This window comes from Symphodus melops (assembly GCF_947650265.1).
Source record: "Symphodus melops genome assembly, chromosome: 23".
NCBI lineage: Eukaryota > Metazoa > Chordata > Actinopteri > Labriformes > Labridae > Symphodus > Symphodus melops.
The window spans coordinates 1,761,014-1,775,346 of NC_136713.1; the positions used below are offsets into that span (position 1 = coordinate 1,761,014).

General features: G+C 44.3%; 3 protein-coding genes across 3 annotated transcripts in view; 1 reads left to right on the forward strand and 2 right to left on the reverse strand.

The window, feature by feature from the left end:
* Positions 1 to 14,333, reverse strand: part of LOC306818931 (NLR family CARD domain-containing protein 3-like) — a 324,740-nt gene that overhangs the window by 223,898 nt on the left and 86,509 nt on the right. The gene's annotated exons all lie outside the window — the stretch shown is intronic.
* The window catches only part of LOC306818930 (uncharacterized protein), a 358,920-nt gene that overhangs the window by 194,354 nt on the left and 150,233 nt on the right, over positions 1 to 14,333 (reverse strand). The gene's annotated exons all lie outside the window — the stretch shown is intronic.
* The window catches only part of LOC306818929 (uncharacterized protein), a 182,585-nt gene that overhangs the window by 104,744 nt on the left and 63,508 nt on the right, over positions 1 to 14,333 (forward strand). Inside the window, exons 10-13 of the mRNA XM_079336664.1 lie at positions 160 to 279; positions 9,758 to 9,864; positions 10,006 to 11,830; positions 13,956 to 14,129. Of these exons, the coding sequence (XP_079192790.1) occupies positions 160 to 279; positions 9,758 to 9,864; positions 10,006 to 11,830; positions 13,956 to 14,129 (2,226 nt within the window). The remainder of the gene's footprint in view (positions 1 to 159; positions 280 to 9,757; positions 9,865 to 10,005; positions 11,831 to 13,955; positions 14,130 to 14,333) is intronic.

Consider the following 14,333-nt stretch of genomic DNA (forward strand, 5'->3'; position numbering starts at 1 on the left):
GTAAGTCTTCTTAGCAAAGAAACAAACCATGAAAGCTTCTCATCATCCACAGCTGTAGCCCTTTTTATATTTACAGCTTCTTTTATAGTTTTGTCCTCAGAGAGTTTATTAAAGATTCATATCATAAAAATATCAAATGTGTTTTTTTTTTTTTTACAGAGTTCAGAGGAGCAGACAGAGAGCAGAGTCTCCTGGACCCAACTGTCAATCTCTGAAGAGTGATTGGTCCAAAGATGACATTATAAACTTCAGAAATAAAGGTGGACCCTCGGACACAAAGTAAGTCTTCTTACTAACTCTTTGTCTCTTCAGATGTTTTAGGAGGGTTAAAACACAAGAAACAATCATCTCCCTGCAGACTATGAGCTGAATCCAAACTGAAGAATTTCTTTCTTTCTTTTTTAATTTCATCTTTATTTAAGCAGGTAATTAACCCATTGAGATCAAGATCTCTTTCACAAGGGCGACCTGGCCAAGAGGGCAGCAGCACACGTCATGATTAAAACACTTTACAGACAATAAGTTTTGAAAAAAAACAACAATTCCAATGAACAGATCAGTTTACAGATGAAGTGCAGAGTTGTGATGACAGGTTACAATTCAGACACACAGACACTGTCCGATTGCCTCACGTTTTTTGTCCTTTAAGATGGAGCCAAAGGCTTCAAGTGAAATGAGGTCGGCCATTTTCAAGTCATTTTGGAGAAAGTTCCAGGTAGAGGGAGCAGCAAAACTGAACGCTCTTTTTCCGAGCTCAGTGCGGACACGAGGAACAGACAGTTTTAAAACATCACAGGAACACAAGGCGTGTTGGCTTCTGGTTCTTTGAAGGTGTTCACATAAATATGACGGCACCAAACCAAGAAGAGCTTTATAAAGAAGATTTAGCCAGTGTAAATACCTGCGCACCTTTAAGGGTGGCCAATCAGATTTCATGTACAGGTCACAGTGATGAGTAAGGCGTCTACAACCTGTCACAAATCTCAACGCGCATTGATACATGGTATCCAATGACTGTAAACATTTAGCAGAGGCGCCCATGTACAGCTCATCGCCATAATCCAACAAAGGAAGGAAGGTAGACGAAACAAGAAGTTTCCTCGCCCTGAGTGAAAAGCAGGATTTATTTCTATAATAAAATCTCAGCTTCACTTTGAGTTTGGAGACGAGTTTGGCGATATGTGCTTTAAATGATAGTTCACAGTCCAGAAGGAAACCCAGGTACTTGTAGCTTTTGCAAGCTCGATTGTCTTTCCTTGGGACGTAAAATTCAAGGGTACATTTGTTGGTACTTCACGTAAATGTGAAAACAACATGAGCTTTTGTAACACTGGTTCATTTAGTGTTCATTTAAATTCCCACTCCCACAAATGCACCGTCACATGAGGCAATCATGTGACCGGAATTCACCAATCAGGTACTATATTAGCTGCCCTGGCTTAATTCACCTCAGGTGTGGGAGAGAAGTCAAGGGACAGCAGTTGCAGGTCAAAACTTAAGAAACCAGACTATCACTGCATTGGGGAGCTGATATCTTGTGCGTGCCTTTATTTCAACTGAACTGGCCAGGTGTCCTGTGTTGGGACCGGTCCCCCGATGGCGAGCTATGGAACACGGCTATGAGCCTGAAACTTGTGCTTGTACTCCAACTGAGCATTGACCCACACTACAACCAAACCTTACAGGACTTTTGCGCTATTGAATCATCACTCCTCACTCTATAACCTGTTGCTCAGTCAATGAACTGTACTATGTACATATTTTTGGGCTTTACTTCGTTTGTTTTTTTTCCATTGGTATTCAATATATTTTCAAATTTAACTGCAACCGTTGTGTGTCTCTTTGTTTGCTACACCTGCCCTCCAGCAGCCGAATTCTAGTGTCTTTTTCTAATTTACTAGCCACATTAAAATAACTGTAATAACATCAAGTTACAACTCTACACATGTTACATTTTTTGGCGAGCTAGCCAGGAGGGCAGTTGCAGTGAATACAGTTTGCATTCATTCTCACCAGTTCACTTTCCCAATATGGAGGTTTTTGATAAATTGGATATCAAAATCCCAAATGCCGTTCTTGTAGATGGCGCATCTGAACCCGCGTTGCGAGATGAAGTCATAGATTTTCTTAAACAGTATGGGGAAATTGGCCAAAGCATTGCTATTGAGACCACAGAATCTGAATTTAATTACCGCATTGTCGTCGAGTTTATTTCTGGTTCAGCGCTAGTTTCTTCTAACACCATTATTACCATACATCTATACCTCCAGTTTAGGTAATAAATTTTGCATTGAAAATCTATCTGACATCTATTCATCCAAGGTTTGTGGTTCAAAAACTCGCACTCTTATGGCAGAGTTCAGACATATTGCCAAGTTGTCTGGTAAACACTATGCAGAAATCCTTCAGGAGATGATGGAACAGATCAGTCACTCTGTACCTGAAATTCATCGTCCCATTGATCCTGATGCTGCCACAGACACAGCAGACCCTCCACAACCAATATCTCATGTGACAGTAAAACAGTCTGACTCTCCAGGTTCAGGTCCTTCTTCATCAAAGTCAAGCACCAGTGCAGAGGCACAGGGGAATGCGCAGGAGAGAGAGAGGCGATCCAGCATCCACATGGCTCCAAGTGACCTGAATCCTCCAGAAGTCCAACGGTATGTTGTTGAACATGTGATCAGAAGTAGGGACAGTTCCTTTCATCCATCTCAGAGGCTGAGAACCTTCTCTGGGAAAGTGCCCAGACCTACACAGGAGACAGACTATGATACATGGCGGTCAAGTGTTGAACTAATATTAAAAGATCCATCAATATCTGACCTTCAGCGCACCAGACTGATCCGTGATCATCTGTTGCCCCCTGCAGCCAATATTGTGAAACATCTGAGCCCTGACATTGGCCCAGAGATCTATTTACAACAACTTGACTCAGTGTATGGTACTGTGCAGGATGGTGATGAACTTTATGCCAAGTTCTTAGATACTTTCCAAGATGCTGGAGAGAAGCCATCCACCTACTTGCAACGTCTTCAAGTTGCTTTGCAGCAAGTTGTGAAGAGAGGAGGTATGCCTGTGAGGGATGTGGATAAGTGCCTTTTAACCCAATTCTGTCGGGGATGTTGGGATAATAACCTCATTGTGGAGCTACAATTAAAGCAGAGGAAGAGTAACCCACCTTCTTTTCCAGAACTCATGCTGCTACTTCGTACAGAAGAGGACCAGGATGCAGCAAAGGCAGTTAGGATGAAACAACACTTGGGCGCAACAAAGCAAAAGGTTGCCAGTCAAGCACAGCTCGTACATCCAGATGAGGAAACCAACTTGTGTGCTGCGCTGACGACATTCACCAAACAGCTGTCTGAACAAATGGCTGCCATTCAGAAACAACTTGCTGCTTTAACGGCAAGTCAGAGCAGAACCTCAGCAGCCCCTGCCATGAAGACAATGGAGAGACAAAAGCCTGGTAACACAAAATCTTTCCCAAAGCCTGGTTTCTGTTTCCGCTGTGGAGAAGATGGCCACATTAAGCCCCAATGTGAGAACGCTCCGAATCCATCTTTAGTGAGTGCCAGAAGAAACCAATTCAGTGGTAAACGGCAAAAGTGGCAGAAACCAAGCACTTCTGGACATTTAAACTAGTCTCAGCTCCTGTTAAGGGACAATCAGGAGCTGTGCCGGACCAAACCTGTCCCACGACTAGGAAGCCTGTCCAGTGTGTGGAAATGCAGTCCACCATGAAGACAAAGAAAAAATTACCAAAGGGATTAGTTGGTTCCAGGTGTATGGCAGAAGTCACCATTGCTGGTCAAACTTGCCCGTGTCTCCTTGATACCGGTTCGCAGGTAACCACAATCTCAGTGTCATTTTATAATGCACATTTGTCAGATCAACCCATTCATGCACTTAACGAGCTACTCCATATCGAAGGTGCAGCGGGCCAAAGTCTTCCCTACCTTGGATATGTCGAGACAGCAGTGGCTTTTCCAGAAGATTTCCTTGGGAGCAACTTTGCTATCCAAACTCTTGCACTTGTTGTTCCAGATACCAGATCTGGATTTCCAACTTCTGTCTTAATTGGCATGAACACCCTGGAAGGCCTTTATGAGCGGTTTTCCAGCAGTGATTCTTCCACCTTTCAGCCAAGTTCGCAAGGCTATCAAATGGTCTTGAAAACTCTCCAGTTGACACATCAGAGCAACTGTGAGGATCATATTGGGCTTGTCACTCTTTGCAGCAAGACTCCATTGCTCATTTCAGCAGGTCGCACTGTTGTGGTCGAAGGCTTGGCGAAAGTGTCTGTTCCGACCACCAGCCAGTCTGCAGTCATTCAGCACCCGGATTCAGGCCTGCCGGGTGGCTTGTGTGTGAGCAGCTGCTTGGTTGCAATACCTTCACATTCACCCCACAAAGTTCCTGTTGTAGTGACAAATGAGTCGGAGCAGGATGTCTTCATCCCTCCATTTTCGGTGATTGCAGATCTAGACACATATGACTGCATACTTTCTGACCATCATGTGGTCAGCAAATCATCTGAGAGCCCAACAACTCCTCTGACTTTTGCTTTTGGTGACAGTCCAATTCCACCTGAATGGCGAGAGCGGATCACAGCCAAACTGAATGCCATGCCTGAAGTGTTTTCACACCACAATCTTGATTTCGGGTGTACAAGCCATGTTAAGCACCATATCAACCTTCATGACAATACCCCTTTCAAGCATCGAGCACGACCCATTCACCCACATGACATTGAAGCTGTTCGAAAACATCTCCAGGAGCTTCTTGATGCCGGTGTGATTAGGGAGTCGGAATCACCATTCTCGTCCCCTATTGTGGTTGTGAAGAAGAAGAATGGAGACATCAGGTTGTGCATTGATTATCGCAAACTGAATCTACAGACCATAAAGGATGCATACCCATTACCGAATCTGGAAGAGTCTTTCTCTGCACTCAGTGGCGCCAAGTGGTTCTCGGTTCTGGACCTTAAATCAGGTTACTACCAGATTGAGATGCAAGAAAAGGATAAGGCTAAAACCGCCTTTGTGACTCCCCTAGGTTTCTGGGAATTTAATAGAATGCCCCAGGGCGTCACCAATGCACCCTCAACATTCCAGCGCCTGATGGAAAAGTGTATGGGAAATCTACATCTAAAGGAGGTCCTCGTGTTCATTGATGACCTCATAATCTTTTCTGACACCCTGGAGGAGCATGAACGCCGCCTACTTCGAGTGCTGAACAAACTCAAAGAGTATGGGCTCAAACTCTCTCCAGATAAGTGCAAGTTCCTGCAGACATCTGTCCGGTACTTGGGTCATGTGGTATCAGAGAAGGGCGTTGAGACAGATCCTGACAAGGTCGCCACTTTGAAATCCTGGCCAGTTCCGCACAATCTGAAGACCTTACGTCAGTTCCTAGGCTTTGCAGGCTATTATAGACGTTTCATAAAGGGTTATGCCACCATTGTAAAGCCGCTCAACAACCTGACCCGAGGTTACTCACCCGGTAAGAAGTCTGCAACAACGAAAAAAACCTCTAACCCTTTCTTTGACTCCAAGCAACCTTTTGGCTCCCGATGGACTCCCCACTGCCAGCATGCTTTTACTACCATCATAGAAAAACTTACCACTACTCCTGTGCTGGGATTCGCCAATCCGGCGCTGCCATACATATTGCACACAGATGCTAGCATCACAGGACTTGGGGCTGCCCTGTACCAAGAACAGGATGGGGCCTTGCGGGTAATTGCTTTTGCAAGCAGGGGGTTGTCACAGAGTGAAAGCCGCTACCCAGCACATAAGCTGGAGTTTCTGGCCCTAAAATGGAGCGTGACGGAGAAGTTCCCGGATTACTTGTATGGAGCAAGCTTCACAGTAGTCACCGATAGTAATCCTCTTACTTACCTTCTGACATCAGCGAAGCTGGATGCCACCAGCCATCGTTGGCTGGCTGCCCTTTCAACCTTTTCATTCAAGATCCTGAATTTGGACACGGATGCACTTTCCCGACGGCCACATGACAGTTCTCCTTCAGACACCGTACAAAGGGATCATGAACTCTTGAATCAGTTTGCCCGGCAACATCTTGTAGACACTAGTGATGCTGAGATCCCTTCTGAAGTGGTTGATGCTGTTTGTCAGAGTAGTTTTGTCCGGTCTCTGGAAGATGCCACTCTTGTTGAATCACTCTCTCTTTCAATCACTGCTGATACCATTCCTGAGATATTCACGGAAGATGTACATGGCCTGCCCATTGTTCCTGTGTTGTCCCATGCAGACCTCCAAGACGAGCAACGAGCAGATCCAGGTCTTCGTGAGATCATCTACCAGCTGGAAACTGGTGAAAAAGTACCACCTACAGCTCGAGAGGAAATACCAGAGCTACCGCTTCTCCTAAGAGAACTGAACAAGCTGGAACTCCTCAACGGTATCCTGTACAGGAAGAGGCATGATAAAGCACAACCCTCTTATCAACTGGTTTTACCTGACGAACTCCGACCAACCGTTCTCCAAAGCTTGCATGATGACATGGGTCATATGGGGATTGAGCGGACCCTTGATCTTGCTCGCACCCGGTTTTATTGGCCCAGGATGGCTGCGGATGTGGAGCGCAAAATCAAAACCTGTGGCCGCTGCATACGACGCAAGGCGTTGCCGGAAAAAGCTGCTCCACTTGTCAGCATCCAAACCTCTCGTCCATTAGAGCTTATTTGCATGGATTTCCTTTCCTTGGAGCCTGACACAAGTAACACCAAGGATATTCTAGTTTTGACGGACCACTTTACCAAGTTTGCTGTGGCCATACCAACGGCCAATCAGAAGGCTCGAACTGTGGCAAAAAGTCTCTGGGACCATTTCATTGTCCATTATGGAATTCCCGAGAGGTTGCACACAGACCAAGGCCCGGATTTTGAATCTAAGCTGATTCGTGAATTGTGTATTATGGCTGGCATACAGAAGTGTCGAACAACACCTTATCATCCTCGAGGAAATCCAGTCGAGAGATTTAACAGGACATTACTCAACAGGTGCTGGGAACCTTGGAGACAAAGCAAAAATCCAAATGGAGGGAGTATGTCAAACCATTGGTGCATGCGTACAATTGTACCAGGAATGAAGTAACCGGATTCACGCCATATGAGTTGATGTTTGGACGATCTCCTCGCCTGCCTGTGGATCTGGCCTTCGGGTTGCCAGTGCACAAACGGAAACCTCAGCCTCATTCCCAGTACGTACACGACCTGAAGCAGAGACTGGAGGAAAGTTACCAGATCGCTTCAAGGAATGCTGCTGAAGTTGCAGAAACGAACAAGGCTCGGTTTGACCAGCATGTGACACCGTCCAAACTGGAGGTTGGCGATCGAGTCCTAGTGCGCAATGTGCGTATCAGAGGTAAACACAAGCTCTCTGATAAATGGGAACAGGACATCTTTGTGGTGGTGAAGCAATCTGGAGACCTTCCAGTCTATGCTGTGAAGCCTGAAAATAAAGATAGCCCAATCCGCACTCTGCATAGAGACCTTCTCCTCCCATGTGGGTTTCTTCCCATGGCAGAACCATCAGTCGATTCCGTTCCTTTGCCTGAACCACGGATAACTCGTCAGCAACATCAAACACAGCATGAGTCAGCTGATGAATCCGTTGGGGAAGACCAGATGGTGGAACCTTTTGTTAGCTATGTTTGGGATCAAGTGAGATTCATGGAGAAAACTCCAGACCCTGTGGAAGTGAACTTACCTGACCCTGTGGAAGTGAACTTACCCGATCCTGTGGAAGTGAACTTACCTGACCCTGTGGAAGTGAACTTACCCGATCCTGTGGAAGTGAACTTACCCGACCCTGTGGAAGTGAACTTACCTGACCCTGTGGAAGTGAACTTACCCGATCCTGTGGAAGTGACCTTACCCGATCCTGTGGAAGACTTACCTGAGCAATTACCTGAACATTCACCTGCCCCTGCGAGACCACTGCTCCTCAATGTTCCGCTCGATAATGGTAATTCTGGAAGAAAAGAAAATACTGAACCTAATCTAGCTAAACCACAACTTCTTGAGAGAATACCAGACCTACCTGATACTGAACCTACTGTAAGACGTTCAACTCGTCATAGATCACCTCCCAAAAGATTTGCATACGATTCTTTGGGCAACCCATTAATATCTGTTGTCCAGACTCTGTTACATAGCTTGTCTGACGTTTTAGGTGCATCATCCAAGTCGAGTGCTTCAGTCGTCCATGTTGTTTAGTGTCAGCTTGCAAAGGGACTTGCAAGGGTTAAAGGGGGGAGGGCCACGCCTCCTGAGAGACTGGAACACTGGTTCATTTAGTGTTCATTTAAATTCCCACTCCCACAAATGCACCGTCACATGAGGCAATCATGTGACCGGAATTCACCAATCAGGTACTATATTAGCTGCCCTGGCTTAATTCACCTCAGGTGTGGGAGAGAAGTCAAGGGACAGCAGTTGCAGGTCAAAACTTAAGAAACCAGACTATCACTGCATTGGGGAGCTGATATCTTGTGCGTGCCTTTATTTCAACTGAACTGGCCAGGTGTCCTGTGTTGGGACCGGTCCCCGATGGCGAGCTATGGAACACGGCTATGAGCCTGAAACTTGTGCTTGTACTCCAACTGAGCATTGACCCACACTACAACCAAACCTTACAGGACTTTTGCACTATTGAATCATCACTCCTCACTCTATAACCTGTTGCTCAGTCAATGAACTGTACTATGTACATATTTTTGGGCTTTACTTCGTTTGTTTTTTTTCCATTGGTATTCAATATATTTTCAAATTTAACTGCAACCGTTGTGTGTCTCTTTATTTGCTACACCTGCCCTCCAGCAGCCGAATTCTAGTGTCTTTTTCTAATTTACTAGCCACATTAAAATAACTGTAATAACATCAAATTACAACTCTACACATGTTACACTTTGTTTCATCATATTTTATGACCAACTTTAGTTCCCTCAGCCGAGACTGGACAACATTAAATGCTGATTGCATAAACTCAAAAGCTTGTGCAACAGATGTTGAGCAACAATGGATGATAGTATCATCAGCATCAAAGTGATACATGGCATTCAACACATTTTCACACAGATTGTTAATATGAATGGAAAATAAAATGGGTCCTAATATCGAACCCTGGGGGACCCCCTTTGAGATTTCTAAAAAGGACAAAGTGGATCCTGCCGATAGTTGTCAAACCATTGTGCTGCTTGCTTTGACAGGCCAATTTGATGTAAGATGTTGATCAATAATCTGCAATCAACAGTATCAAATGCCTTTGAAAGGTCAATAAATAGAGCTACACAACATTTTTTTCCGATCAAAGGCTTCAAAAATGTCATTTCAAACCTTAAATGCAGCTGTAACAGTGCTATGTTGTTTTCTCAAGCCTGACTGATATTTAAAAAGGACATTATTATCCTCCAAGAAGTCCTTCAATCGATCACTAACTAAAGTGTTAGTCTCGTCGTCTACCTGGCCACTAGCGCTAGCATTAGCATTGTCCTCATCTTCTCTATCCAGTGAGGTGCGATTTTTGTAGAGAAAGTTGTAATATACTCGGTACTGAGGCAAGCGTGGGCAACTGAGTGACTCCATGTTGAAATGGAAAAGCAAAAATGGGTCCAATAGGTCGGAGCTCTGAATCTCGCTGCCGTTCAGGTAGATGCCATAACCGGAAGTTAATCTTCATATTTTCTATCAGTCAACCATCAGTTTAGTTCTAAAGACATGTCTTCACAGGGGGACGAAGAGGACTCATGTTAGAGAGGAGGAGACGTCCTGTCCTCAGTATGGATCCAGACCAGGAGCTGGACTGCAGACAGTCAGTCAGAGCAGCACTGAACAAAGTAAGACTGTACACCTTCTGTGATCTCCTCAAACACGACTTTTATTGGTCAATGTCAAAAGTCTAGAAATTAAAACTCTTTTTACTTCTTTTACAAAAACATCTGAAAACAATAATCAGATTGTATCATTCTCTCTTTCAGTAGATAGAGGTCAGCAGGAGGTTTTAGATCAACATAAGGTCAGTCTGAGGACGAGATGTGAACGTGTGACTGAAGGAAGTGATGAAACAGGAAGTAAAACCCCCCTCAAAAGGATTTACACTGAGCTCTTCATCACAGAGGGGCAGAAAGAAGAGGTGAACACCCAACATGAGGTGAGACAGATGGAGACAGACTCTAAAAAGAAGACCGTCCATGAGACTCCAATCAAGTGCCAGGACATCTTTAAAGCCTTACCCGACCAACAGGAACCAAAGACAGGAGCTCAACCCGACCAACAGAAACCCATCAGAGTGGTTCTGACAAACGGCGTGGCTGGTGTTGGAAAATCCTTCTCAGTGCAGAAGTTCACTCTGGACTGGGCCGAGGGCTCAGAGAACCAAGACGTCAGTCTGCTGATCCTGCTTTCATTCAGGGAGCTGAACTTGGTCAGAGATCAGCGCTACAGTCTTCTTGAGCTGCTCCGTGTTTTCCATCCAACATTACAGAAGGTGGCAGCAAAGACGCTCACTGTCTGTAAACTGTTGTTCATCTTTGACGGCCTGGATGAAAGCAGACTGTCATTGGACTTCACAAACAGGGAGGTTGTGTCTGATGTCACACAGAAGTTATCGTTAAACACACTGTTCACAAACCTCATCAAGGGGAATCTGCTCCCCTCAGCTCTCATCTGGATCACTTCTCGACCTGCAGCAGCCAATCAGATCCCTCCTTCATGTGTTGACAGGGTAACAGAAGTACGAGGCTTCACTGACGCCCAGAAGGAGGAGTACTTCAGGAGGAGGTTCAGTGATGAAGATCTGTCCAGCAGAATCATCTCACACATCCAGACATCCAGGAGCCTCCACATCATGTGTCTGATCCCGGTCTTCTGCTGGATCACTGCCACAGTTCTGGAGCACATGATGAGCACAGAGCAGAGAGGAGAGCTGCCCAAGACCCTGACTGACATGTACTCACACTTCCTGCTGGTTCAGACACAGAGGAAGAAGAACAAGTATGGTGATGGACGTCAGGCGAGTCCTCAGAATCTCACCAAGTCTGACAGGGAACTTCTTCTGAAGCTGGGGAGGCTGGCGTTTGAACATCTGGAGGACGGAAACATCCTGTTCTACCAAGAAGACCTGGAGCGGTGTGGTCTGGATGTCACAGAGGCCTCGGTGTACTCAGGAGTTTGTACAGAGATCTTCAAAACAGAGTGTGTGACCTTCCAGAAAACAGTCTACTGCTTTGTTCATCTGAGCGTTCAGGAGTTTCTGGCTGCAGTCTACATGTTCCACTGTTTCACCAACAGGAACACAACAGTACTGAGGACTTTTCTGGGAGAAACACATGTAGATTCAACTCTTGATGTTCTCCTAGAGGAAGCAATGAAGAAATCCCTTCAAAGTCAGAACGGTCACCTGGACCTGTTTGTTCGCTTCCTTCATGGTCTTTCTCTGGAGTCAAACCAGAGGCTCTTAGGAGGCCTGCTGGGTCAGACAGACAACAGTCCAGAAATGATCCGGAGAGTCATCAACAACCTGAAGGAGATGAACAGTGAAGATATCTCTCCTGACAGAAGCATCAACATCTTCCACTGTCTGACGGAGATGAAGGACCTCTCAGTCCATCAGGAGATCCAAAAGTTCCTGAAGTCAGAGAACAGATCAGAGAAGGAACTCTCTGAGATCCACTGCTCTGCTCTGGCCTACATGCTGCAGATGTCCGAGGAGGTTCTGGATGAGTTGGACCTGAGGAAGTACAAGACATCAGACCAGGGACGACTGAGACTGATTCCAGCTGTGAGGAACTGCAGGAAGGCAAAGTAAGTCCAGATGTGATGAGCATTATAAATCAGTGTCATGTACTAATAGTGCTGGGTGATATGACCTCAAATCAATATCACCACTCATTGAACATGTGACCTCAGTTAAGATTAATAAAAGATTATTTAGTTTTAGTTTTTTCCCCTCATAGTTCACTGACATGGTTTCTACTGTAAATGTGCTCCACTATTAAAGCTGGGATATGTTTCTAATGAAGGAGTGAATATCTGATGAACAATCGAGTGGTTATTAAGTGAATATTTAGAATTGAAATCAAATCATCTCTTGAAATGAAAACCACACATTTTAGTTTTAAAGGACAAATTAACTTCTCTAAAAGAGAAACTTTTTTCTTTAGTGTTTTCATTTGACTTGTTTTTGTTGGACGTCGTCTTCCATGAAGACAAAATGTGTTCAAACTTCCAGGTCGTGGATTGGACGTGTCTTCACGTGACTGTCCTGAAAATAATTAAAATAATTCACATGGGCGAGATGACATCGATTAATTGTTCTGAAAGTCAGTTTGTAATAATGTTAAATTAATTTTCCAGCCCTATGTAATAATTTAATAAACTAAAGTAATTCCTCTCTGGTCAATAAAAACTGTTCCTCTGTTAATGTTCAGGAGAAACAGTCAGTGGTAGTTTTTTTCAGACGTGATGTTTTTGAGGTTTTTGTCCTGAGTTCATAAATGTTTTTGATAGTTTTTTTGTGAACACATTCAGGAGAGAATTCCCAAAGAAGTGACTGAAATGTGTGATAGTGTTAATCCCTGAAAAGAGAACTATCAGATGCTGTGAGCGCCCCCTTCCAGCCTCAGCAGGCATTACTAATCAATCATGAGCATCATCTCTGAACATGTCAGCAGGTAGATCACAGATAAACTGCCCTTACAGGAGATCCTTCACCTCACTACATTTGATTCTTGGCTGACTTGTTTGATTTCTGGATCATTCTGCAGCAGTCTCTGTATTTTCACCTTTATAGAAGTGATCCAGACGGCTGGAGAATGAGATGGTCCTCCTCCAGAGTTACTGTTCAATGACTTTCAAATGGTTTTCTACTGCAGAGAGAGTCCTCTGAATAGATCCCACTTTAGATCACTATAGACATGAGCTCATCCTAAATCAAACTCCATGTGTTTCCATGTGTAACCCTCCTGGATAAATGCACGTCTTTCTAGGTTCTGGAGGAGCGAGGTCCTGAGCACAGTAACCATACACCACACACACACACACACACACACACACACACACACACACACACACACACACACACACACACACACACACAGTTTAGGGAACAGCAGCTTTGTTTGAGTCAAATCAGGATTTTGACCTCTAAATGAAATCATGAGCATGAATGATGTTTACCTTTTATTAGCTACAGGATCACAAAATCACATGAACTGGTTTGAATGACTTTACAAAGCCATAACTTGTTTGCTAACAGGCAGAAAAACGAGCACAATGAAGTGAGCAGCTGGCTGACTGAGACATGTGAAGTGCAGCTTTTTAAGATGACACACACTTCACTCAGTTTCATGACTTCTACAGGAACTCTTCTCACTCCTAACTGATGAATTATCCTCTGTCCATCTTTATCACTTAGTGCTGCTGTTTATCAACTTCTACATTTAACAAGGTGACAACATGGTGACCATCTCTTACTCACTCTGGCTTCATAAAAAAAGAAACTCTCGTCCTGCATCGCAGACTTTTACTTTGCTGCACATCAATCTGCACTGCAAAACTACTGTTGATTTTAGTCGTACAAAACTGCAACAATAAACTCACTGGCTTAGTAATCACAGCTCGAGTGTGTTACATCAAATAAATACATTAACTGATGAACTAAACCAATAATTATGTTATTTATGACTCTTTTAATAACTATTTTAAGCTGTTTTGGCAGCAGGGTTACACATCTGTAACATTTAGTAAATGATTGAAAGATGAAGAATGTGCAGGTTTGAAAAGCAGTGAGGAGACTCAGTGAGAGATTCCACTGATGTGTAAAGTTAAGACCAAACGGGACCTGTCAAACTTCAATCATCAGATGTGAGACGTGAATGTCAACGCTTCTTTCATGACTCTTAATTGTCTATTATATGTGTCAGTACAGACTTTCTTGCTCTGGACTCTCAAAGACTCACTGTGACGTCGTGGCCTCAGCTCTGAAGTCCAACCCCTCCCATCTCAGAGAGCTGGGCCTGAGTGCCAACGATCTGCAGGATTCAGGAGTGAAGCTGCTGTGTGAGGGACTGCAGAGTCCAAACTGCAGACTGGAGACTCTGATGTAAGATCACTGACTGTAATATAGATATGAATATAATAGAAACTGTGTTGACTGTGTTTGAATTTCACCCATTCCATTTCTGAAAGGAAACAGAATGCTCTTTTTAATTTCACCAAATCTACCTAACTTCATTGAGCACCTAATTTTATTGCTTTTGTTGCTAAGTTTATATTGGGTTACTTAATTGACAAACATTAAGATCCA